The sequence below is a fragment of the Triturus cristatus genome, chromosome 10 (assembly GCF_964204655.1).
Source record: "Triturus cristatus chromosome 10, aTriCri1.1, whole genome shotgun sequence".
Taxonomy (NCBI): domain Eukaryota; kingdom Metazoa; phylum Chordata; class Amphibia; order Caudata; family Salamandridae; genus Triturus; species Triturus cristatus.
The window spans coordinates 462,206,122-462,233,756 of NC_140593.1; the positions used below are offsets into that span (position 1 = coordinate 462,206,122).

Consider the following 27,635-nt stretch of genomic DNA (forward strand, 5'->3'; position numbering starts at 1 on the left):
TGGACTTATTAAGATCTGTGGTAAAAAAAAGCTAGGTCTAGGGAGGTGTTGATGTTACAGTCCCCACCTGAGGGGGCCATGTGATTGCACTGATTGATTGGGTTTGAGAAGGTTGTTGGGGTCAGCGGTTTGATTTTGCCTGAGGGGGACCTTGCCTGTTGCACAGCCTGAGGGCTGGGTGCTTTTTTGCTCCCTGCAGGGTCATCAATATTAGTTTATAATTTAGATAAGGGCGAAAACGAGCTTGGATTAGAAATAAACTGGGAATCCTCACTTAAGATGGTGATTGGCGAAGAGACTGGCACGGCGTATGGATGCGCGGCTAGTAGATCATAAGAGAATTCTTCGAGATCTTATAGTTATGGGCAACCCTCAGCAACTTCATGTACGGAATGTTCAACCTTTGTTGTGGTGCCAGACAGAGGTGGGCTATAACTTGGCTCAATGGGAGCGTCTTGGATCATGGCCTGGACCCGTGTTTGAAGCAAATCTAAGGCCAGGCTTACCTGAGTGGTGTCCGACATCTCTGTATGTGTGCTTGATCTTGGCTTTAGGGCATCAGCAGTATTCCTGAAGTAATTCCTCAATGTCGCCTTTTTTGTAGTGGATACTACAGATGCTGACGTTCCAAGGTTTGACACATGGAAGTTAGAACTAGCAGATGATAACACTACAATGGTGTTTGTGAGGCTGGTATGCCATGGGGGGTCAGGGGCTGTTTGAAGGGCTGCTGCTCTTGTCTCTGTGTTACGCTGGAGTGTGTTCAATCTACCTGTGATGAGGCCACCACCGTGCCCAGGATGTCGTGGGTGGACTCCGTCTTTGAGTTTTTGTTGTGGTTTTTGGCTGGTTCCTTCCTGTCTCTCTCTGACCTCATCGCGGGCTGAGTGTAGCTGAGTTTAGTAATTGGACTGTTAACAGAAGGCAGAGTACTATGTATGCCTTCCGTGATGTGGACAGTTGGCAGACAGAGAACTGAATGCTGTCCTAAGAGGTGCCCTAGGTCCCTAGGCCCTTTTTGGACTCCCTCTGGGCTATCTGGGCTGTTATGACTGATGCCCTTTCACCTGGTGTGTATTCTTGTGAGGTGGAGATCCTTTGCGGGTGGGGGGGCGAGTGGCCGGCCAGAGGCAATTTATTTTATTTAGTGCATTTTTATAAAGCCCGGACATTACCTGAAGGTGTCAGAGCGCTGTACAATAGAACCAGTTATGTTACAAGAGAAAAGTGTTACACAATAGAACATTACAAAGATAAACAGGAAACTACAAAGGTAGGGTACACAAACACAATATCCAACACAGCAAGCAAGGGTGGGGAATGTACAAGAAAAGATTTCAAAATTTACAATGATGAGCAAACTTCCTAGAGGGGCCTGAGAATGAAAGTATTAGTTCTGAAAGTGTCTTTGGAAGAGAAGAGATTTGAGGTCAGCTTTGAAGATCCCGGTAGAGGAGGTGGCACGGAGCAATGGGGGAAGCAAATTCAAGAGTCTCACCTCATTACCTGAGAAGGATTGCACCATCGATCTTTCCCTTTTGAAGTAGGGGGGCTCAAGCACAAGCTTTTCCGCATTGCAAGAAGGTCTAGAGCCTCCAGACAATTTCAATTTATTCGCCAGGTAACGAGGGGAGGAAGCGTACAAGGCTTTGTGGGTGATGCAGGCAGTTTTGTAAAAAGTTGTTGCCTCGATGGGAAGCCATCGAAGAGAGGACAGGATAGGAGTGATGTTGTTGCTTCGTTTAGACCCTGAGACAAAGCGAGATTCTGAATAGAGGATGGATTTGAGAGGGGAGAGGTGGGATTTTGATAGGCCTGTCGGAAGAGAATTGCAATAATCCAGTCTAGAGAGAACCAGCGATTGTGCCAAGGTTATTAGGTCTTTCTCCAGGAAGAACTGACGTATTCCTCACAGAAGGCACAACTGGTAACGTGCGTTCTTGGCAATAGAGTGGATGTGGGAGATTAGGTTGAGTCTTTTGTCAAGTATGACACCTAGGGATTTAGCACTGTCGATAATGATGGGTTTATTGTTAAGTAAATTCAGCTGATCCATCCAAGATTGAACAGGAGGAGGGTAGAGAGAAGTAGATAGGAATTCAGTTTTGGAGGGATTTAGAATGAGTTGGTGAGCTAACATCCAGTTGTGAATAGAGTTGAGAGTAGAGTTGAGTAGTGAGAGATCGTGTGCGGAAGACACCTTGAGGTAGATTTGAGTGTCATCCACATAAATATGGTAATGGATCCCAGATTTACTTAGGAGGTTCCCTAATGGTTCCAGGTAGAGATTAAACAAAGTGGGTGCAAGGATAGAACCTTGAGGGACGCCTTGACCTACAGCCAATGGAGACGAAAGACTGTTTGCTATCTTGATAATTTGGTATCTGTCCGAGAGGAATGAGGCAAACCATTTAAGCACTGTGCCTTCCAAGCCCATTCTCTGAGAAAAGTGTTAAGGAGAGTGTTATGATTAACAGTGTCAAAGGCTGCAGAGAGGTCTAGCAGAATCAGAAGACACGATTCCTCAGAGTCTAGTATATGCAGCGCATCATCAATCACTTGCAGCAGGGCTGTTTCAGAATGAAGCCAGACTGGAAAAACGTTGAGGAGATTTTTGTCCATAATATGTAGGGAAAGTTGTTTCGCAACACATTTTTCTGTGATTTTCGAAAGAAAAGGGAGGTTGGTGATGGGGCGGAAGTTGTTGAGGTTGTTCGCATTAGCGAAGGATTTTTTTAGAAGAGGGGTAACCTGTCCTGTTTTGAGGGCAACAGGGAGGGAGCCTTGACTGAGGAAGAGATTAACTAGCCTGGTCCAGTAAGCGAGAGTATGGGTGTAGAAATCAATGGCGATGTCACTAGGGATGGGGTCAGAAGACTGGTTGGAGGGTTTGGTTTCGAGGATGCATTTGAAGAGGTCATCTTCCGAGATGACGTCAAAGTTCTGCCAAGTGACTAAGGATTTTCGCTCCTCAATGGTGGTGGGATGTGTGACCTGATCCACCAGTGCTTTGACCTTTTCATCAAAGAATATAGCGAATTCTGCTGCTTTCTTTGTAGAATCCTCAGGCTTGATGGTTAGGGGAGAACAGTTTGGATTTTTGATCAGGTCAAAACGTTTTTGGGGTCTGTTTTTGGCTGAGTCAAGGAGGGATCTGAAATGTGATGCTTTTTCATGGAAGATGTGATTGTGGTAATTGGATCTTGCTGAACGTAAAGGAGAGAGATTGGACGTGGATGGAGATTTTCTCCAATATTTCTCCAAGATTCTAAGGTTCTTCCTTTCATCATAGAGAGCTTTATTGAACCAAGGAGCTGAGGGGGTGGGTCTTTTTTTTTGCTTTGGAGTGGAGCAACATTATCGATTTTGACTGCAAGGACTGAGAGGCAATAGAAGGTGAGATCGTTGACATCCACATTAGGGTCTAGTCTAGGAAGAGATCACATAACAGAATCACTTAGAGTGTCAAGATCAATGTTTTTAGTGTTGCGGAACCAGGTAGAAGCTCTTTTAGGTTGGCCGAGAGTTATAACGTGTGATAGGTGAAAATGGAAGGGAATGAGGAAGTGGTCTGACCAGTCTACATGGATGGGGGGGAGCAATAGTAAGCAGTTCAGCTTTGGATATAACAAGGTCCAGAATTGAGCCCTTGGAGTGTGTAATTACCGAGCAATGTTGGAAGACATCATTGACTGAGAGAACGTTGGCAAGCTTGTTGGCAGCCGAGTCTTCCAAAGAGCCCCAGTGGAGATTGAAGTCACCCAGGAAGATCTGTCTGTCACTTTGAGAATATTGGTCACTAATGAAGTCAGTGAGTTCCTCCAAAAAGGAAGAGCAGTTACCGGGCGGGTGGTAGATGGCATGGAATCTGAAGGGTCAGCCTTGATGTACTTGAAGTTCTAGGGATGAGCATTAGAATGTACGGAAGATGGTGGTAGGAAAGTGTTTAATTTGAAGGGAGTTTCTGTAGATGATAGCGACACCGCAATCTCACAATGCCCGCTGTTCATATGGTGCCCCCCACAACCCCGTACACTCACTCACCGGTTCGAAGCTGCTGCGCCTTCGTAGGCTCTTGGTGGGCGTCTGCTGACTACCAGTAAATGGCAACGCAGCTGGCCGGGCAGGTCCCGCGGGCTGTTGTTCCGCACCTTGTGGCTCTTGAATGTGGTCCTGGAGCCGCCGGCCGCTTGACGCACCACTACGGGGGACCTTCAAGAAGACGCATGTTCCCTGGGGCGAGCGGAGCAAGTGGGGGCACTCCAAGGAGCCACAAACCGCACCTGGTCTTACAGGGCTGTTTCCGCGGCACCTGGGACCCACTTTTCGTGGCAGCCTGCTGAGGCTGCCGCACTTGCTCTCCCCTCAGGGCTGACTGCTCATTGCACCCCAGCCTGCGTGTTCCACCCGTGCGAGAAGCACTGCGCCCCTGGACTGCTGGCCTCTGCGCCCAGCACTTGAAATACAGAGTACTGGACAGGTGAGCGTAGCACACCTTTATATCATTATATGTCCGTGCCCTATTTTGTCTGTTTTACTTTGTCATCGTATTTTAGTTTCGGGTTTGTGCGAACTTGGCACAAAAGCTCGGTAGGTTGGCAACCCACATTTCACAGGTTCGAATAAGGATAGGGCTAACTCAGCCTTTCATCCATCATAGGTTGAGAAGACCAAGTAGGGTAATCGTAATACCTGTGTTTACAGAACTAGGAAGCCGCCCGACAGTGGAAGCAAGCGTGTAGCGCTATCCAGAAAGCACGTTATGAATGTAAAACTAGTGTATGTGTGCGCGCGCACCTGTGTAGTGGGGGGAGGGGTCGGTCTCTGGTTATGTAACTCAGTCATCAGGTGTATAAGAAGAAACATAGACTTGCATGTTTACATTGATCCCTAGGAGGTACTTCACAATTACTAACACAGCCCCGGCAGTGATCCTCAGTGCGCTGGGTTTATGGGGGTGATACTCTGCCCGGGTGTGGCCTTACTCGCAGGGACTAGACCTCATTCGGGTCACAGACTACAGAGAAGGAGCAGCGGGTATCGCCTCATCCCTCTTACAACGCCTCAGGTCACCCCAAACCCAAGCAATAACTGATGGGCGTGTCGATTCAATCACACACACACGGGGTGACTAATTTGCCCCTTTAGACACATCTTCCGTCACTCGGTAGTTCCCTGAGTATGATGTTATAGCTTTGCTTAGCGCTTTTAATCATTTTTAGGGCAGCAGTGCGCTGTCTTCATTTTGGCGTTTTTTGTTCTTAACAGCCAGAGCCAACCTTTCACAGTGACTGTTTATTGACGCGTGGTTGTGTGATTTTGTTTGGGAGCTTGTTCCATGTTTAGATACGATTCTGGAGAGTTAGTGTGGTGGGTTGTGTAAGTACGCATGGAAGTAAAATGAGTTTGATTTAAAATGACGCCTGTTCTATAAAAAGACAAAACACACTTCATACCTGAGTGCATATTAGCTTCACACCAGGCTCAAACACTGGAATTCTGGGACTCAGGAGTCGTTTATATATATTTTTTTCATATGTACGGATGGTTGCCCGCCTCTTCATGCTGTCACGATCGCACACATCAAATAGATGACTACCGAGGTCATAATACTGCCCCAATCGTGCAACATTGACAACTGATATCGTAGTGTGCGCCACACTGATATCATCATACACGAGCATCTCCATCAAGCGCTATATTTTATTAAAACTCCGAGGTGGGCACAGTAAAGACCCTCGAATAGGGCTGGAGATTGTGGGTCCCAGCAGAGGCCTCTGAAATACAACACCACAACTGTTTACAGAAGGACACAGCTTGCTTCCAGAGCTTATGGGACATATGCAAATGAGTATGCAAATACGGGTGCCCGATCCCAAGCCTGGATGCCACGAACTGCTGCCATGAGAGAGGAACTCCCTGATGCGCCTGAGTGTCTAAGTGTGCAAGTGTGAGCAGACTCCGTGTAGAGATGCCGGGGTCCTCAAAGAGGTGGGGGCCACCTCTTTTCTGGAGAGCAGCAGCTGTGCTTGCTAGGATGCTGAGGGCGCCTCCATGGGAGTGGAGGGGGCCTCCTGCGTCCACATGCTGGGGCACTAGAGCCCAGACTGTTAACCTGATGTTTGGACTGTATCGCTTTTTCCAGCAGGTAGAGTTGGTGCCATTCTGTATTGGATTGTTCTACTATAACCAGGGCCACGGAATTATGCGATTGAATGTGATGCCACATAATTATAGATCTGCCACTTTTGCCACATAAACCATAATCTGCTGTATAATCTGCAGATTTTTCCAAAAAGAAAAAAATGTTTCAGCTCAAACTGTTCAAAAAGTTAATAACAATGCAGCAACAGGTGTTGAAGCTCAGTGGAAGGCGTTTTGCAAAGGTTGACTGGTCACCTTTCCTTTGCTTATTGCTATATGTGGTTATTAAACTGGTACTAATAAGGTGCACCCAATGCCCAGACAGTATTAACATGTGTAACAAGCATTGTTATAGCCAATGGGTCTCGCCTTTGAGACCTTATAAGTGTTTGGTTATGCAGCACAATATCCTTGGTGCAACAACATCAACTGTTGCATGCCTAAACACTTATAAGGTCCTAAAGGCGAGACCTATTGGCTATGCCAATGCTTGTTTGCCTGGGAGGGACCATTGGCCACGCCTTCCTCTTACCCATTATGCAACCTATAAAACCTATAAGAAGTAGGGGGAAGTAAGCTATGGATCAGCAACTCCTGATGGAGAGAAGATGATAAGGAGTTAACAACCTTTGGGCTAGATGTAAGAAAACACAAGTGACACAGGGGCACAGCCTAGTTCAGCCCAAAGGAGGTGACTCCAACGGGTTCTGATGGATTCAGCAGGGTCAAAAGATACGTTTTTTTTTCTTTTTTCCTTTTTGTAGGTTCCTCCCTCTGGTCCCTTCTTAAAGAACTTAATGAACAAGAACGAGTAACCTCCTTCTCTCAACCAAAAGGCTGCCTGGTCAAGTTAAGGCCTATGCATGGTTAAGGTTGAGGTTGAAGTTAAGGTCTATGCATGCAGTAACAGTCCGAGAAGAATACAGTGCCAGCATTGAGATTGTCAACAATAGCCTCCAGTTACCTCCTTCCCTGGTCCTTACTAATGTCTGCCGCCTCCTCCACTCACAGGTGCATTTAGGCATTTGACTGTGATTAGATGTGCTTACAACACTCTAGGGCACTTGACAGTCTCTAGCTCTGATTTCACGTGTCACACAAGTCCCTTGCCGTGGAGATAGAGCGTATATAGCAATGTTTATGAGCAAGTTTATAAGCAAATGAACGTGCCGGTGAACGCTCAAAAGTCCTTCCAACAGGCTTCTTCAATCATTCAGTTCCCCCTTGAGGGCAAAGCATACAAAAAGGGATCCGAGAAGACAACAACTTTGCCCCCTCGGCCCCCACAAACCGTTTCAAGCTGCTAGTAGCCACTAGTTACCTCCTGCCTGCCTGCCTGCCCTGCTGCACACCCGTACTCACTCTGCTCCACGTGTGAAAGTGGCACAGTGGTGGCGGCAGCAATTACTGCAATAAGAGACCCTCATATCCTCCCAAGGGACCATGGCAAGACCGTGGCGGATGGTGACATTTGAAAGTGGTGAGGCGTAAAATGATTGTCATACTGCACCGTAGCATGTGAGCATAGCGATTGAGCCCGAACAACCTAAGGGTTGGCTTGGGGGGGTTGGCCCCCCAAGAACAATTTGAAAAAAGAGTGGGAAAATGGTGCATTTTCAATCAAATTTTAGAAAGCAGGAAGGTTAATAAAGCAATTGTGAAAGTGCAGTTGTTACATTAATAAAGAGATGTCATATAACATAGGTAGCTGCTTATTCAGTATAGCTACATGGTGTTGTAGGATTTGTACGTACCAGTCCCTAAAATGGTCTCTTTTCTAATTATCATCGTATCATTCTTCCTTCTGTTCTTGTATCTGTTTCTCTTTTGTAATATCCTGTGTTCTGTCTCAATTTAATCTCTTCCTAGTTCTTGACCTCCATCCCCGTCTTTTTGTAAATTTGACCTTCAAAGTGTGCCACAAATCATGTGAGCAGGTCAGACTCGCAAAGGTATCCCTTAGCTTGAATTCAGAGGCCTGCAGCTTATTGATCAGTGCAACAGAATTAAGATATATTGATCTTTGGAGCAAATATACAATACCATCAAGGTAAGAGGAGGCTGTGAGAAAGAGGGGGGCTGTGAGGTGGAAGGGGTCTGCTAGGGGTACGAGGTGGTATTAATTATGAAGGTATATTAGAGGTAGGAAAGTACTGTGGGCTAGAGCTGCATACCCGTGAGATTTACTATGACGTAGAAAATGTATGTGAGAGGTAAGAGGAGATGGAAGGAGTCTGCTAGGGGTAAGAGAAGGTGCTTGTGGTGAACGCCTATTAGAGGTAGGACAGCGCTGTAGGGTACATGAATGTAGTGAGGTAGAGATTTATGTAAGAAGCAAGAGGAGGCTGTGAGATGAAAGGGGTCTGCTAGGGGTAAGAGAAGGTGGTGTGTTAGAAATGAAGGTCTATTAGAGGTAGGACAGTACTGTGGGGTAGAACTGTATATCTGTGAGAGGCACATGGCCTGTGAGGTAGATGCATGCCTATGGTAGAGTGGGAGAATCTCCAAACTCCCATAAGACGCTGTGAGAAGGAGGGGAGTATGTGCAATGGGTAAAAGAAGGATGTGAGTAGGATTCAAAGGTCTACCAGTGGTAGGACAGTAGTGTGAGGTAGAGCTGTACATCTCAGAGGAACGAGGAGGGTGTAAAGGACACAGATGCGTGTAACAAGAGGCTGTGAGATGGGAAAGGGAGTCTGCAAGGGGTAAGTGAAAGCGGTGAGACAGATGAAAGTATGAGTGAGGGGCAGGCAGAGGAGGGTGCGTATGGTAGGAGTAAAACTGGTAGTGGTAAGAGGGAGCCATGGAATCCAATGGCAGATCTGTGTTAGAGATGTCCTCCTCTCCTCTGCCCTCCTCTACCCACTTCTGCCCACCACATGCCCTGCAGGTCATGATGGGCCTGGCTGCTGAGAGCCAAGCTTATCAAAGTTGGCTTCGGCTCAAGAGACACTTGCGAGCCCCACCTGCCCCTGCCCTCTGCCCCCTCCAGCCTCTCGCACCCACCTTCGCATTGCCGCCCACGCACACGAGGCGCTGTCACTGTGCTGAAGTGCATCTGTAAATATTTCTCCGGCGGCGCCTCCGCAATGCCGCACCTTTTAATGAGGCCTTATAAAGCCGGGGAGCGCGAGGGACGGGTAGGGAACTCTTTTACTGTAGTCAGGGTCAGCTGGTGGCAGCCAAGGGGGGCCCCACCGTACACCTTAATGAAACATTGGAAACCCATCCACTGTAGCATGCAGCGGAAAGGAAACGTTCCCCCTGATTAATGTCCCTGCAATATGTCACAAAGTCATACCAGAGTAACGCCCCAGCTGTCACCACAGCTGCAGCGAGCACACCGAAGCTGCTGCAGAGGTCCACAGCGCTACATAACTCCTGCAGTGAATAGCATGGCTCGCTGCCTCTCCAGCAGAGACCTGGTGGTTCATCAGTACTCTTACAGTGCCATCCTTTCCTGACAGCCTCGATCTAGGTGTTACACCTGCCCCTCCACTCCACGCCTGCAACCACCCGTGGCTTTTATATTCTTGCTGCTTTGTAGAATTTTATGATCAGATAAAATGATCGGATAATCACCGCCTAACACATCTCTGAAGGCCTCTGACGTCTATACTGCGTTCAATTCCATTACAATGGCATTACTATAGCGCTTCGTGCCACACACGCACCTCCTTACACAGTGACACTGGGTTGGTCTCTACATGGACATCTGATGGGAGTTAATCTAATCTGCACATAGGAGTGGAAAGTTATTGGTTATTTAATAGTTTTGAAATTGGCTGTAATAACATTGTTCTTTAAACCTGTAACATTGGTGAGACCTGAAAGGCTGGCTGGCAATGATGAGAATGACTGTGACGCATTTACGTATTCTTACTTTTTAGACTTCACTGTTCTGAGTCTGACTGACTGATTCTCAATCAACGTCATGATTGCGAATGATCAGATCAGGGGTCAGGGCAGGCAGGGTCAGGATCTTTCTTGAACGGTCGCCGGTCGGACCACCAACATCATCGAGATCCGAGCCACGACGAGGACGAGCAGTAGGCAGGCAGTGCACGAGGTGTCGTTGCGGTGCTGCGATGACGTGGGTGTCACGTCAGACAGTCACCATTGCAAACAAAATGGCCAGTCACTGTGCATGGCTTCACATAAGCCACACAGTGATTGGCAATATACCGCTTCAAGTGCGGCAGTGCTGTGCCACCCACGCGTGACACCCAATGTGATTGTGAACAGCCGAGCCAGCCCTCAGACTGCGTGGTGTTTCTTACTCTAAGCCAATCCAGACGCTGCATTAGCAATAGCAGGATTGGCTATAGAGCAGAGATGCCCCCCGCCCATTAGGATACCGGGGGGCCGGGGGCTACTGCATGAAGCAAGCAACCCTCGGTCCTTGTACAGACTAGTACAGTGAGTCACCACCAAGTGGGCGTGGCCGGTCAGGTGTCGGCCCGGAACAGCCGGGCGGCGCGATACACAACACACATCAAGTTTATCAGAAATCTTTTAGAGAAGTAGAGAACTTAAGTAGAAGTTAACGCGAGAACAAATGATGGGTCCTGGGGCCTTGGGAGCATGTGGCAGGTGGGGCAACGCCCCAGCGCCCAAATGGACGCAGAACAGCTTAGCGGCAGCGTGGAACGGCGTGGGCGGTTAAGCACCAAGCTGCAGAGCCCGCCAGGGATTCCAACTGCTGCGATGCGCTCGATAGTCTGCAAATCATCCTGTGACGGGCACCAGCACAGCAACAGGGGAGGAGTCCTCACTCAGTACTCCATTTCTGGGTTCCTGATCATCAGTCTACTAACCATATATCTCTGCACTCAGAAGAGTCTGAGAGACTTAACGGAATATTACGTTTGTAAATCAGCCATTGGAGCAAAAAATTACAGATCGTCGCCTATTTGTATTTGTTCTATGATTTTTTTTATTTCAATTATTAGTTTGTTTAGGAAAACCATAAGCAAGTTATACAAATGACCCCTTGTAGAATTAAAAAATGTGTCTACTATTCCGAAATATATTGCTTTCTGGGTTCACCCATGAGCTTCCCACCTGTTTCCACCACAAACTGCAAGTAGATAGAAACTACCTAAAAAATATACATCGTGGACAACCATGTAGGAAAATGAAAATAGTTGGAAAACACAATGTTTCTACACCTCTGCCTAGTCCTGAAAGCTGCGAAGATTATGATTATCAGCATAGTAATCATTTTGTTGATGACATGTTTTGACAACAAACTTTTGCTACATTGTTGCTTTTTTCTCAGTTCCCTTCAGGGGATTCCACAAACTGCGATTACCTTTAGAATCTCCAACATGTGTGAAAAAGGATGCAAATTTGGCCTTTATGCCTTTTGTGAAGCATCTAAGGAGCTAAGGATAGATGTTGGCAATCATTTCTTGAGATCATAAAATGTGCAATTTCATTTTGCAGTTCTTGTACAGACAATTATATATATTTTTTTAATTATGCTTTTCTGGTTTCCCTTCTGTTCAAAGTTGCAATTGCCCAGGGTGGAACTATTCAGATTGCCAATCCAGCATCTGATGGTGTTCAAGGACTGCAGACATTAACCATGACAAACTCAGGAACTCCTCAACCAGGTGCAACCATTGTCCAGTATGCAGCACAAACAGCTGATGGTACACAGCAGTTCTTTGTACCAGGCAGCCAGGTTGTTGTTCAAGGTAAGGGAATTTAATCTATTTTTTTTTAGATTTTGGGTTGCACTTGTATTTACTGTTTAGTATTCTCTATGTTTCACATTTCTTTCTTTCAACCCATGCTTCTGTGCTTCAACCATTCAAAATGTTCGTACTTTGATACTCGCTACTATGAATAGTTATTTTTGAGCTAACAAATGTTAGGGGGGTTAAGCACTGTTTGTTCTAAACGTTGATGTAGCTTTCTCTAAATTTCTCTAAAATGACCCTAGTTATCTTCTATCAAGGCAAAATACGCTCAAGATGAAAGTTCCTTCACTTCTGAAATATTGTAAGCATCTTGTAGGTTATGCATCATGTTGTTGGATTAAGAATGGACCTGTGCGGACATGACAGCCTCACCAGTATCATTATCATCAGTATATTTAATCTGAATTTTTAATGACCAAAACATCTCTCACAATGATCTCTTGACTTTCACAAAGAGGTGCTGGCTGTACCCTTAATTTGAGCGAACTGTTGCACATCATTTTAGCCAGATTGAAACACCACTAACCTTCAGTATCCGACCAGCAGGGTCGATGTTATGAAGCCTGTCCGACCGCTCCCCCTTGAGTTATCTCCCAAGAGCGGAAATAGACCGCTATCCTGAGAGAGACCGAACAGGGTAAAGGGGGAATTGGACAAGCCATTAAAAGCTGCTAAAGATATCTGGAAGGCCTCGTCTGCAGTGTTCTCAATAGGACTAGAAATGTCTATCCTCCGGGTAGAGCCAACCTTGTTTGTGTTGCGCTGTATATAAGAGGGGAATAACAGGGTACGGCGGCCACCTCCTGTAATCCTATTCAACATGAATCATATACACTCTTCCCCCATCATAGTCAATACTCACAGCACACTTCTCATTCAGCTGCAGGAAGGTAAGGCACAAGAACAGAGTCCAAACTCCACTTAGTTCGAACACAAAATTCAAAGGTAAGTAAATGTATTCTGTAGGTTAAACTTTAGAAAGTCCCCTGAAGTACTGAAAACCTACATATCATGTACTTCAGAGAAGAAACGCTCTCTCTGGGAATTATGCCAAATGCAGTCAATAGTACACCAAAAGAAACTTAACGCAAGGAGCAGACACTGCGGGATACTAAATTGCCAGATCAGCGTCCCACTGATACTCCGGTATCCTCTCTCTCTGTTTTCAGCACAGGAAAGAGAAAGTTCATCCGGAAGGCTCCGCTACTTCATTTGACGTCGCAATCCTTTGCAATGATATAAAAGAGCTTACAGATCAGCTCCGTGAGTCAGGAAGAGGAAAGAGCCGGCGGCCGATATGCGTCCGGCATCCACCAACACGGAAGAACGCCCAAACCACGGACATAACCGGCATGGGGCGAGAACACGAAGTAAGCCTATTGAAGCTTGCAACGACTGTGTTTGATTTCGGATGGGATTCCAAGTCGCACACAGTTCCACCCCCAAACGGATGGTCAAGCACTGGACACTCTCACGGGTATGGTCTTTATACCTCTTGACAACTACACGGCTGCTGGAGGAAGTGCCTTTCCTTACAGCCATGATGTCTTTTGGAACTTGTAGTTCTGTTTACTTCTGGTGACTGGTTTACCTTCAGTCAACTTTAGTACCCCAATCATATGGTGATATACTAGTGGTTTGAGCCTAGGTTTTGGAGGTGTTTATGTGGCACCTTGCCCAGGACCCATCTAGGTACACCACCATAACAATTTTACCCTGAGACAACTTCTTTATATTTGTGTCAGTGGTGCTGCTCTAGCACCATTCTTTTTCCTGGTAGTCATTAAAACTTCAAGGATTACAAGGCATACACCTGAGCTTGTCACCATGGCCTTCCATTGTGTTTTAATCTACACATGCTTTTTATTGCTATCTCACTTTCCCAAAAGGCAATCTGATTGGACTAGAATGTTAGCTAGCATCCAGGACTAAAAGATTGTTTAGGGTTTGGCAGAGCAGGAGACCTAGTCTTGACTTCAAATCTGCTGCTTGAGAGCTTGAAGGCTAAGGGCTCTGAATCACAATGCCTTCTGTATGGCCCCTCTGGTGAGAGAACCTACCAACACTGGATCCTGTGCAGGAAAGGTTTTGCATCAGACAGCCTCACCCTTCATACAGTGAATGCCAAATGTTTGTTAGGCCCCTCGTGGGAACTGGTTAAACTGGCATTTGTAATACTACCTGAACTCATGTGGAAACCCTGTCCTAAATTCTTCAGTGATGGCTTGGATGCTTTAAAACGGATTCTGAAGTGTGACTTGGATTCCCAGGATACTATGTCCTCTTTCATGAATACAGCATCATGTTTCACCAACGTTCCTGGATGCATTCTCCTGAGGTTTCAGGAGATGACCAGTCACTCTGACCAGGCAAGCAGCTTTCTGGTGAAAAGACTGATTCCTTCATGAAGTGCTTAAAAAAAGCTGGGATAGGGCCCAGTTGCTGGACCTGACTACAACTGCAAGTCAGTTCCATGAGCAATACAAAAAGTTTGTTGTCTACTCCTGAGATCTGCAGTCTCAGTAGAGACATCCCTCCCAGTTGATTGATACACCTCAGTAAAAGAGCTGCACTTTTCGAGAAATGGGGTGGAATAAAAGTTCACCATCACTATCCGCAACAGTAGTTCTAGTAGTTCTAGGCCCCTTTTACTTTAAAAAAAAAAAAAAGTGTTTATTAAAGTTTTCAGTACCATACAGCGTATTGGCATCTTAAACAGTGTACATCCATGAGAAAACAGAAACTCAACACAAATAAAAATACTTCTAAAAAGGTACAGTGACGGTCAGGTAGTACAATAAGCATGGTGGTGCAATACAAGTATACTAATTAAAACGATAACACAATAGTACAACTCAGCAGTCCACATTACACACTGTCAGCATGAGTCTGGAGGAGCAAATAGTCCCGGAGAGGAGCCCAAATGTCAGTTGGTCTGGATGTGACCGGCAATTCCTCTGCATACAGTTCTAATTGTTCACGGCAATAGATCAAGTCTGTCATCCATTCGGCAATTTTTGGGGCAAATTTACTTTCCCAAGTAAACATAATCCACCTTTTTGGCAAGCAGGAGCGCGACCCTTACAAACCTGCCCACAGTGGCCTTTAATTGGGGGACGAAGCCAAGGAGGCATTCCAGAGGTGTACACTTCAAGACAATGCCCGTCATGGCGTGTATGCGTGCAACAACTGTTTCCCAATATTGAAAGACCGGGGCACACTGCCAGGCGAGGTGGATAAAATCAGCATTACCTTTACCACAGCGCTTACATTGGTCAGAGTCTCTGAGGCCCATTTTGTACAATTTAACAGGAGTATGATACATTTGGTGGATGAATTTAAAATGAATTATACGCAGGTTGCCATTTGGTGTAAGACAACCTGTTAACATGCAAATTTGTTCCCATTCTTTCATAGTGATCGGAGGGGCTACCAATGTGTTCCAGCGCTCTACACTACGATCCGGCCCACAAACCGTTTCATCCTGCACCCCCTTATATAATTTTGTAATTAGCTTTTTCTTGGTTGAGGCTACCAGTAATAGTTTGAGTGATTGAAGTATAGCAGGTTCGGCAGAGAAGTCGGAGTAATGATCCTCCAGTGCACGCTTTAGGCGGTAACAGGAATACTGAAACAGGAATGTAGGATTGTGAATATATTCTAGGTCTACCTCAGTGACGTAACTACCCCCAGGGAAAGGTCTCTCATGTGTGTGATGCCAGCCTCCTTTAAAGTCGTTAGAGGCCCTTGTTCCCAGGCAACAGACAAGGCCGCATGTCCAGCCAGGGGCAGGGCAGGAGCATACAGAGGGAGTTTATGCGCGCGTTTGCCTATCGCCTGCCAGGCTGCAATAGTGGTATCAATAGTGTTTATTTCAGATCTAGGTGTATGCCTATGAGTGTGCGTGAGGATACCCCCCAGTGGCACGGGGTGCGCATCTCCATCCTCCAGCGCTAGATGCGGGATAAAATCATGTGTCCGGAACCAATAGTAGGCATATTGCGCCTGTGCACTCAGATAGTAGACATAAAAGTCAGGAGCAGCAAACCCCCCTTTATCATATGCGAGCACCAGGGTCTGCCAACTGATTCTGGGCTGTTTGTCCCCCCACACCAATCTCAAGAGCTGTGTTTGCACTGTTTAAAAAAAATGCCTGTTAAGTTTGATCGGAATGTTGCAAAACAGGTATAAAAACCGCAGGAGGACAATCATTTTAATAACTGCAACACGATCTGCAAGGGACAACGGGAGATGGGACCACCTGTCCACTTGTTGCACCAGAGTGCTGTAAGCTGGTCCGTAGTTTTCTCTTATCAAGGTGTCGGGATCACGGTGTACCCAGATCCCAAGATACTTGACCGGGTCCGTGGACCACACCAGAGGATATTCCAGCTGAGGCGGGGTTGTGAGCAGTGTCAACAGAATATTAACCTATTTTTCCCAGTTGATGAGGAGTCCAGAGAAGAGGCCGAATCTGATATATTCTCAGATGATCGGGGATAGATGTATTTGTGGATCACAGATAAAAAGGACCATATCGTCCGCGTACATGGCTATACCAACCGGTTGATGATTAAAATTAAGAGCGGCCGCTTTGTGACGTTGCCGGATTTTGCACGCTGACGGTTCCAGTACAAGAGCAAACAAGAGTGGGGACAAAGGACAACCCTGTCTAGTGCCACGTTCTATAGGAAAATGTTCTGAGGTAAGGCCCCCCCACCCGCACCCTTGCCGATGCGTCTGTGTATAGGACCTGAATCCAGTGGGTCAAAATAGGGGGGAATCCCAATCTGTACAGTGTACGCATCATATATTTCAACTCTATCGAATCAAACACTTTCGCTGCGTCAAGCATGACCGCAGCTGCAGACAACTTGGGATTCAGAATGAGGAGCATTGCGAAAATGGTGCGTAAATTATGAATGTGGATCGCTCTGGGATAAACCCGGACTGGGCCGGAAGGACAAGAAGGGGCATCAGCGGTTGGATTTTAGGGGCCAATATTTTCACAAGAATTTTTGCGTCTAGATTGATTAGCGAGAAAGGGCGATAGGACTCACAGAGCGTGTGCGATTTATCTTTTTTTAGAAGACTAATAATCAGGGCCTGTCTGAGGGAAGGCAGAAGGACCCCTGACTCATGCGCCTCCGCGTACATCTCTAACAGGTGAGGTACAAGGAGATCTGAATAGACTTTGTAAAATTCTGCTGTTAATCCATCCCGCCCGGGGGCCTTATTGTTCGGAAGAGAGAGAATAGCCTCTCGAACGTCAGTTTCCTCTATGGGTTGGCTGAGATAGTCTCTATGAGCGTCAGACAACCATGCACAGGCCGTGTCCGAAAGATATTCATCCAGTGCCTCATCTTCCATACCGCCCCGCGTGTTGTACAGAGCTGTGTAGTTTGTTTGAATTGATCTACTATCGCAAGTGGTGTAAAATGTGCGGTTCCGTTAGAGTCTATTATTTGATCAATCGGGTGGTGATCGGCCCTGAAACGCAGCCTAGAAACCAGGAACCTCCCAGGTCTACCCCCCTCCCCATATGCCCGTGCCACATGCCGTCTAGCGATATATTTTGCCTCCTTGTCAGCCAATGTATTGTATTCGACCACTAAGTCTTGTATGTGAGCTAGTGTGTCTGCAGCTGGAGAGTTCTGATATTGGCTCTCTAATTCCCCCAGGGTCTTTTCCGTTTTAGACAGTTGATCTCTAAGGTCTCTAAGGATCCCTGCTGTGGTACCAATACACCACCCCCTTATCATCACCTTAAACGCCTCCCAGAGCGTGGCCTGACTGTCCACAGAACCTATGTTGAGGTCAAAATATTGTGTAATAGCTGTTCTAATTGTCTTGTGATATATAGGATCCAGCAATGATTCGACCCGGAACCACAAAGTGAAAGGTCGATGGAGGTTTGTGCGAATGCTGATATCTAGACCCACAGGGTTGTGATCAGAATAAGTGCACGGCAGTATGTATACCCCTGTGACCCACCCGCTAGCTTCTTCATCCACCAGCCAATAATCCAGTCGGGACCAACTATTGTATGCAGGAGTGATATGTGTACCTTGTAAGGCATTCGGATTGCGCATGCGCCAGACATCCACAAGACCCATCTCCACCATGGCATCACAAACACATTTGACCACTTTGACAGTGTGTGCCCCTGCCGGATTGGATTTAACTACTTGTGGGTCAAGATGGGTGTCGAAGTCGCCCCCCCAGAGGACCGCGGACTCAGGCCATGATCGCAGAGCCCTAAGCAAATTGAGGAAGGGTGCCGGATCATCCACTACAGGACCGTAAATATTAACAATCGTTATGACAGACATTCCCAACTTGCCCTGTACTATAGCCCAGCGACCTTCTGTGTCCGTACATGTGTGTAGCGGCCGGAACAAAACACCCCTTTTAACAAGGATGAGCACCCCTCTTAAGTAGCTAGAATAGGAGGACGCCAATCTAAAAGTTGCCCACTTGTGTGCCACCCTAGCCTCTGTTTGCTGATTCAGGTGTGTTTCCTGCTATAGCGCGATTTGCACAGCGTGTCTGTAAAGATTAACACTTGGCGTACTTTCTTGGGAGTGTTGAGACCACGTATATTCCAAGTTAGGCATTTATATGTCTCACCCATTTTCAGTTTCAAATGCAGTCAGCACACACTGCATGCCACCCCACATAGTAAGCACGCTACCATTCAAATGTGTACCAGTTACAATATGACTTCTGATCCTAGTACCTTCAACTGTAAAAAAATAAAAAGGAACCCGTTCCCTCCCCCCACCCACTTTAGCAAATCCAATTTGCCAAAGACAAAACCCCATAACTTGAACAATCCCAACAGAAACAAATTACCGTGAAACATAGTGTGGGGTATACTCATTGTGGGGCGTAGCGGCAGGGTCCACTCCCCGAGAAGGACGGGAGGGGGACGCCGACGTACTGAGAAAACTCCTGTCCCCAAGCCATCCAACCAGACAGTATAGTAGGGTCATAGAGGGTGACAGTAGGAGCAAGGGCAAGCGGCATAACTCTGCAACGTCGGGTGCCGGAGTATCTCACAGATAGCGAGGTAGAAAGCACCATGGGCGGAGAGGATAACATACCGTTTGTGTGCAGAGAGTAGAAGCATTAGGACTTAAGCCCGCTCTAAAGAGACAATATCCAGCGGCCATATCCCAGATATGTAAAACCCGACACCATTAACCACCCGTGTCCTCAGCATCTCACTAGAACAAGAACACAACACAACATGATGCCCCCGTTACAGTGTCCAGGTGGCAACAATAGTAAATTAGACAGACCATACCATGAAGTGTACAAATTACTCAGTCATCGACATCTGATGTAGTGGCTGCAGAAGGCCGTTTTCGGCGCAAGGATTTGGCGTATTCCATAGCCTGTTTGGGAGACGTGAAAATCCTGGCGTTGTCCTCCGTGCCTATACGTAGGCGCGCAGGGTAAAGCATGGCATTTGGAACTTGCTCCTTCAGCAATAGCTTTTTGACTCCTTGGAACTCCTTTCTCGCTGCCTTTACCATTGCGGTAAAATCCAGATAGAATGATAAGACATTGCCCTGGTAGTTGATCGTACCTTTCTGGCGAGTGACACGTAGAATTGTGTCCCTGTCCCTGAAATTTTATAGCCGGGCAATGATCGGTCGGGGGGGGCCCCGGGAGATGGGCGCGCCACCAGCGACCTGTGAGCCCATTCTATAGCAAACATAGTGGAGAGTGACTCAACCACACAGATTTCCGTTATGAGTGTCTCAACATAGTTCTCCAGGCGCCCAACGTTCGTCGATTCTGGCAGGCCCAAAATGCGCACGTTATTGCACCTAGAGCGCGCCTCAATGTCCTCATTCTTCGCCTGTATAACAGCTAGCAGCTTCGCCATATCTGTAGTTTTAGTGGTAACTTGTTGGAGGCCGTCTTCCGCGTCTGATATTCTCTATTCCGCCTCGCCGCTGCGTCTTTTTCTAATTTGGTGGAGAAGTGGTCCATCCGTCCATTGAGTGCCTCTATTTTACCATCAATAGCCTGTAGGCTAGCCTGTATGGCGGATAACGTTTTTTCCAACGCCGTCGGGCTGGGGCAGCAGAGTCTAGTTCTGAATCTGAGGCCCCTGCGCGGTTTGAAGGTTTGCCGAGGCTGGGTTTTTTCTGGTTTGCCCATTTTATAGAGACAGATAGGACGGAGCTTGAATCGTGACTTCAAAGCTTTTGCGCTGAAGGGAGACATCCCAGCTCCTGATGGGCAACGATGGGGGAGCCTCAGGCTGAGGGGGGTGGAGGATCCAGTCAAACAGCCGCGGCGCAGACCGGGACAGCACAACTCGTAGAGGAGGCAAACAGCCAGGATAGTGTCCGCAGCTATGGCACCAGTGGTGAGGTGAGCGCTTGTTCCCCGCCCAGAGGTGTGCAGTCGCAGCGATGTGCCCTCTGTCCCCAGTACACTACAACAAGGGGATCAACGTGTCTCAGTCCTCACCGCAATGATGCAGTACAGCGTGATGTCGCCACGCGCCGCAGGCTCACCACAGTCCAGGACCCCGTGTGTGCCCCCTTAGTTTCACAGTACCAACCGGCCTTGACACCAGGAGCAGGAAGCAGTGAAATACATCGACACCAGGGCCAGTCGATAAGCCGGTGAGGCAACGTGGTTAATTATGCCCCCGGCAGTCTGCAGCTGGTGAAGATATCCCGTCACCATGCGGTCCAGCCTCTGGGCGACACCGAGTCTCAATCCGCACCGGAGCGCCCTTCTACAAAGTCCTGAGCACTGGGCAGGGCGGCGCGCACGTTCAGCGGTTATGGGGGCCCCAAGCAATTACGGAGTGCAGCGCGGTAAGGCAGGCCGGGCGCCGTTACTCCACATAGGCCTATCATGCAGGCTGGAAACGGCAGTTCACGTATCTGGACACACCGCTCCCGCTACCGGCGTAGCCCCCGGCCGTGTCCAGAAGACCTCTCGTTCGCAGTCAGCGATGCAGCCAGGCAGCTCTCGAGCCCGGACCATAGCAGCAGCCGCCGCGGGCCGGAGCACGCACCTGGTCTTCGTCAGCAGCGCCTCACTCCGTGTCCAGCGTCCAGCAGAGTTCGCGGTATTTCGGCACTACGGCCTACAGCATGGCCTCCATCTGAATTCGCGACAGGCACTCCGCCAGCTCCAGGGGCCAAATCGTCCGCAACCAATACACCGCTCACACTCCCCCACTGCCAGCGATCACAGGAACACGGGTTACTCCAGTGGATGACCCGCTAGGATCAGGATACACCAAAAACCAAGAAGGGTTCTGGCTCGATTGGCAGCAAGGCCAAACCAAATATCATCAAAAGAACAAAACAAAAAGCCAATGCTGCGCACGACTCTCCTACACTTTGAAGGGTGAACTAAATGAAACAGTAACACTAGCAACCACTTTTTCCGTTGGATTTAATCCATAAAGTATTTTACATTTTCATATTAGCTGCATTTTCAGTTGATAAAACGTGTAGTCATTCCTGTATATGCTTGCTTACCATTACCTTCTCACAGCCCAAGCTTGCATTGCAGATACTTAGTTAGGGCGTATTGCATGATTTTGTTTCATTAATCTGCACTACTCGTTACCACCCCCCACTAGTATTGTTTTGGGACCCATTTTTAAGGTGAGAAATCTCCAGGAAGATGTATCCACCGGAAGTAAATGTTACCTACCTTTGGTAACAGTATTTCTCCAGTATTGATTCTTTCATAGATTCACACGCTTGAATCTTTCTCATCGTCAAGGTGGGAGCGCCACGATTGTTCTAACAAGCAGTGCATAGAAAAAATTGACCAGTAAACCTTAAAATAGTGACATTGATAACCAATTCCCATCATTTTAATAAGAACCAGTCTTCAGCTAATCAGGAAGTAGCTTCCTAATTTCACTTCCCCTTCAGGCCACCATGATTCAGATATCTAACTGTATGTATTGTATTGTAATTGCATTTATATAGCGCTTACTACCCCTGACGAGGCATCAAAGCACTTTTCAGCGAGTAACACGCTACTCTGAAACCCAAACAGGATTAGTGTGGAATTAATACAAGGAAATATGAAATTAAATTGAGTGATGGACATGTTAGTCTGTTATTTTGATTGAAAAGGAATAGTGGGGGTATAGAAGAGGGAAAGGTCTAGGAAATTGTTGGTTTTTTGGGGGTAGTTCATAGCAGTAGGAGGGGGTATGGGATGAGTAAAGGGGAGGCGGAGGGGGAAGAGTCAGAGGGAAGGGGTTAAGAACATTTTTTGGGGGAGATCTGAATAGTAAAAGAGGTATGATATGATGCAAGGAGGGGTAGAGGAGAGAAAAGTCTAGAAAGGGTTATTTTGAGGATCATAGTAGTGATATGGGGTGTGGAGGTTGATGATATATTGAGAGAGGTATAAGGTGAGAAATAAGGTAGGGCATTGGAAAGTAGTAGACGGTTTGAGATGAGTCAGTGAGTTGAGGAATAGGATATATTGAAAGAGGTATAGGGTGAGAAATAGGGTAGTTCGCTGGAGAGAGTAGTAGAATGAGTTTTGAGATGAGTCAGTGTGGAGCTAGAGAATATATTCCAGAACTCCCTTCATAAAACGCTGGTTGAAGTTGGAAGACAGTGAGGGAGAACAAGGCACAGGCAGTCAAGAGTTTTGCCCCCTTCTATATGCACTGTATTACATTTTAATGTGAAGTGTAGGAGAGTAGGGTCTGCTTTCTATGTTCACCCCCACTTTTTGCTTTTGCTTTACTGGTTTTCGACTTAGATGTGGCTGTGGGCCTGCTAATCAGACCCACAGCCCTGCTGTTCTCTCTCTAAATTAATACTATGTACTTTAGGTGCATAACCCATTTGGATAGGATCACCTTATTGGCCCCTGTACAGTGTACCCTAGGTACCCAGGGCATAGGTGTACCCTAGGCCTACCAGGGGCTGCAGCATGTATTATGCCACCCCTGGCCTGGCCTTCCATTTTGACACAACTGGCTGATCACTCAGCTAGGGCAAGGTCGTGTAATCACCCCTTGCTTAGGTGTAGTATTCCTATACCTAACTTACATATAGACACATGTGTACCTATCAGTCACTCCTATGGCAGGCCTTGACAATCCTGGAGGCAGAGTGCTTGGTAACATGTGAGATGGTGCTCTAGCATGAGCTGAGCCTGTCTGCAGCTTTCGGAACCTTGTCCTTATAGCTGTTCTATGATATAGCCTACCATATACTCTTAAATTAGACGGTTATGGTAACTATGGTTTGGCTTTATCGAAACATGTCGTGTAAGGTGTCTAACACTGTGGAATAATACCCCCATGCCTTTTTTGGACATGAGAATATTATTCCCCCCTTCTAGAGGGAAAGACATGTTAAAATCATACTTCAACTGTTAGCCTCTGACCAAAGCCTCAGCATCACAAAATGAAATGGATGCTGCTGCCACGACACAAGTCTGACCTCCTGCAGCTGGGAGTGATCCCAGCCAGGGAGGCCTGGACAATAGGTTTCCTGCTTGGGGAGGTGCTAGCACCTCCCCAGACAGCCTTTAGTGTATTGGGGCAGGGTGGGCTGAAAGGAATGAGACATGCCTGGGGCACATAAGGTGTTCCTTGCATAGTCCAGTTCAAACCGGCGCTGGGGCACTCCAGCCCCAGCTCTGGCGCGAAACTGGACAAAGGGAAGTGGGTGTAACCACCCCCTCCCAGGTCCCACCCATAAGGCGTGACCTAGCAGGTATCCCAGCCCCCCAGATTAGTATAAGAGTGGGAGTTGGGCCTCAAGACTTTAGATTATCCTGAACCTGCAAAACTGAACAGAAACTCTGGACCTTCGACATTCGACGAAAGAAGAAGACTGAAGAATCTCCCTTGTAGCCAAGGAGTGGCTACCCTGTGCAAACAGGCACCATCAAGAGACTACCCTTTGCTTTGCCCACGTTCTACGAGGAACCGACTGCAGAGCCTGACCAGAGCCTTGACTTCCAGACTTCTCCGACCCTGATCCACATCTACAGCCGAGCTGAGATCCGTGGAGGCGACGAGCGACGTGGGACCGGCTACCTGGAAAAAGTGGCTAGTAACTTAAAGCGCAGCTTCTGAGGTACCCTCGAAGTTGTGCACCGGGGATTGAGAAGCCCCAACCCCAAGCACCATCTGCACCGAAGATCAGCCCCCCACACTCCACGAGTCCTGCGTGGGGCCCTTCAGCATTTTTCTGCTTGCCGCGTCTGTCCGGTTGCTTGCCCGCTGGCTAGTGGCCTTTGTGACGACGCACCCTGAAATCTTCTGCGCTGGTTTGGCTCCTCCAGACTGGCTCCCGCTTCTCTGCAAAGAAGAAGCACCCCAGACCTTCCTGGTCTGCACCAGAAGCAAGTCCTTCGTTCTTCGTGGGTTCCGCTTGCCAAGGCTTGGTGAGTCCTAGTCCAACTTCGACGCCGCCGACAGCAAGAGCCTTCGTGGGACAGCTCGCCTCCTGGTCCTGGTCGTCCTCGACGCTTCCTGGTCCTCCTGGCTGCAGCGACAAGCTTCACCTTCACCTGCAATCTTCACGACATCGCCTGGTTCCTTCCTGGTTCCACGTGGTCACTGGCTAGTGACCTTGACTCTGTCCCTTCTGCTTGCAGGTTTCTTCTCTTCTTGATCCCAGCCTTGGGATCCACCGGACACTCTTCACTGACTGCCTGTCAGCATCTTTCTTCAGGCATCCATAGGAGTCGACGACGAAAACGACGCATCTTCACCCCTATGCACCCGCAGCCTGTGGGCTAGGTAACTTGGGTACTCCGGTGCTCATCAGGATAGTGACTATCCTAGTGTCTAGTTTTCAAGTCTCAACTTCCTAGCTACTCCGGAAGTGTCCTAAATCTACCGTTTTCTAAACTGTACTATTTCTTTTGACTTTTACGCATTACGCGTGAGTGTTTCCACTCTGCACACGAATCCCGTGGGCCTCCCACTTCCTAACTAACGCTAGTGTAGTGTAGCCCCAGCGATTCCCTAGGCCTAGGCCTATTCTATTTCCGTGACAGTGGTTCTTATACCACTTACTTAGTATATGGTTTGCGTGGCCCCTAGGGCCTAACTGTATTACTTACCTGTGTGACTTAATGTATGCATAAATAAGACTGTGTTGTACTTACCTCTAATCTCATAAAGAGTGCTGAGGGTTTGCTTAGAATAAATACACTTTATTTTATATATATCTGTTGTGGTGTCCTTTCATTTGGTATTCAAGGGATTATATATGGTATCACAGCTGGCTTCACATGCCATTCAGAGTTTAGCCTAAGACTGCTCTTGTCCATGCTACCACTAGGATAGCTGGTCTATAAGGTTGACTTTACAACCAATCACCATAAGGGTATTTGGACTGATATAAGGTGTACACTAGAACTAGTGACATCATACATCAGGCCAACTTCTCACATTGGTGAGCAGCAGTTGGGATCTGAGCTTGCTGTTGTAATACCATTGTAATCTTGAGATACTAAATTGAAAGATCACACAGATATTGTCTATGTACATATAACATAGATTATAATACTTAAGTCCTACTGGACTTTGTAGTTGTATGTTGAAGGGAATAACACACCCTGACTACAACTACTAGAGAGGTTTAGTAGATACAACTAGTGTAGGTAGGTGCACACACCACACCCTCACTAGATCATGTCTCTGAGAGGAGATCAAGTGGATGCTCTCTCAGGAGGATCAGGTCTGCAGAAGACCCCCTCTAGATATGATACCTTAACATTCCAGGAGATGAGACACTTGTGTACCTCCAGAGGAATAAAACAGGGTGCAAACCCTACCCTCCTTCAGTTAAGACAACTCCTAGAGGAGTATGACATTATTAGGGCATCTCAGGCAGGTACCCTAGGTACAGAGGAGGGTCTACCCACCACAGAGGAGTCAGAGGAGACTTCAGATGAAGAGGTAGACAGCCAGGGCCAAGTAGGAAGACTTAGCCAGGCTAACCTAAGCTTACATGGGAGTTTGCATGGGGTCCCCCCTTACAGACCCCCAAGTAGGCTTACACAGAGAAGTAGGAGGGACAGATCCCCTTCAAGGGAATCCATCCACTCCCATGTCTCTAACATCTCTAATGCTTCCTCTCACAGGGGAATGACTTCCCCTGAGAGAAAGGAGCATGAAGCCAGAATGAGGGAAGCTAATCTGAGGATTCAGAGGGAAGAACTTGCCCTTGCCAAGGAGAAGCTTGCTCTGGCTAGAGAACAAAAGTTGAGTGGGTCAGAACCCACTGGTGGCAGCAATATCCCTAAGGATAGAGACAGGCACTATGATAATAGAAACCTGAGCAAGATTGTCCCTCCCTACAAGTGTGGGGATGACATCCACAAATGGATAACTGCTTTGGAGAGAGCTTGCAAAGTACAGCAGGTACCCCAAAGTCAGTGGGTAGCTATCTTGTGGCTCTCCTTCTCTGAGAAAGGCAGAGACAAGCTCCTCACAGTTAGTGATGAGGATGCAGATAATTACACTGTCCTGAAGAGTGCTCTGATTGATGGGTTTGGCCTAACCACTGAACAATACAGGTTGTTGTTCAGGGATACCCAGAAGACACAGACTCAGGACTGGACTGACTTTGTAGATTGTGCCACTAAGGCTCTGGAAGGCTGGCTAATGGGAAGTAAGGTTAAGGACTATACAGGATTGTATAATTTGATCATGAGAGAGCAAATACTTAACAACTGTCAACACCAGCTATTGCATCAACACCTGATTGATTCTGATCTGACTTCTCCCCAAGAATTGGGAAAGAAGGCAGATAGATGGGTCAGGACTAGGGTTAAGCAGAAAAACCAGAACCAGGGCGGTGATCAGAAAAAGGCAGACCAGAAGGGTAATGAGCAGAAACAAAAAGACCAGAAGTCTTCACCAGGCCCCCAAAAGGCTCAGGGGGAGGGTGGTCCCAAAAAGGATAAAAAGAAAGATGGCCAAAAGAAACCATGGTGCAACTATTGTAAGTCCAACTCACATTGGTTTAGTGAGTGCACCAAAAAGGATAAGCCCCCAGCCACCATTGCCCCTAAGGCAACTGTACCCCCTAGTTCAGCTGTAAGTGGTGGTTCCCAGCAAAAGGGTGTAGTAGGGTTAACCCTGGGAACTGAGGAGGATTCTGGCCTAGTCAGAGTACCTACTCAGGCTGTTCTGATCTGTGATGGGGACTTAGCTTTGTCCTCTACTGTAGGCCCCAGTAACCTGGGCAAGTACAGACAGACACCTTTTATCAACCAAAGAATGGCTCAGGCCTACAGGGACACTGGAGCTAGTGTCACAATGGTGACACCTGCTTTTGTGGACCCTGGACAGATCATACTAGGTGAGAATTACCTAGTGACCAACGCTAGCAATGCCACTACCTCCCATAGTGTGGCTATTGTTAACTTCTCCTGGGGAGGGGTAACTGGCCTCAAGAAAGTTGTTGTTAGTTCAGACCTTCCTGTAGAGTGTTTACTGGGCAATGATCTTGAAACTTCAGTTTGGTCTGAAGTGGAGTATAGGACCCATGCAGAAATGCTGGGGATAGATGCACATGTCCTTGCTGTGACCAGGTCACAGGCCAAAAAGTGCACCACTGAACAAGTGCTGGATCCTGAAACTATGGACCAGTCACAACCCAAGAGAAAGAGCAGTAGGGTTAAGGCTGTGCCTTCCCCCCCTGCCTCAGGTGGTGGATCAGCCCTCCCAGGAGGATGATTCTGAGAGCCCTGAAGGAACTGTCCTAGAAGAACTTGAACCTGATCAGGTTGAGT

General features: G+C 47.5%; 1 protein-coding gene across 11 annotated transcripts in view; it reads left to right on the forward strand.

Moving 5' to 3' along the window:
* CREM (cAMP responsive element modulator) overlaps positions 1-27,635 on the forward strand; it is an 848,590-nt gene that overhangs the window by 640,398 nt on the left and 180,557 nt on the right. For all 11 annotated transcript variants that reach the window (XM_085631873.1, XM_085631875.1, XM_085631878.1 and 8 more), the window contains one exon: positions 11,658-11,846. In XM_085631873.1, the coding sequence (XP_085487999.1) occupies positions 11,658-11,846 (189 nt within the window). The remainder of the gene's footprint in view (positions 1-11,657; positions 11,847-27,635) is intronic.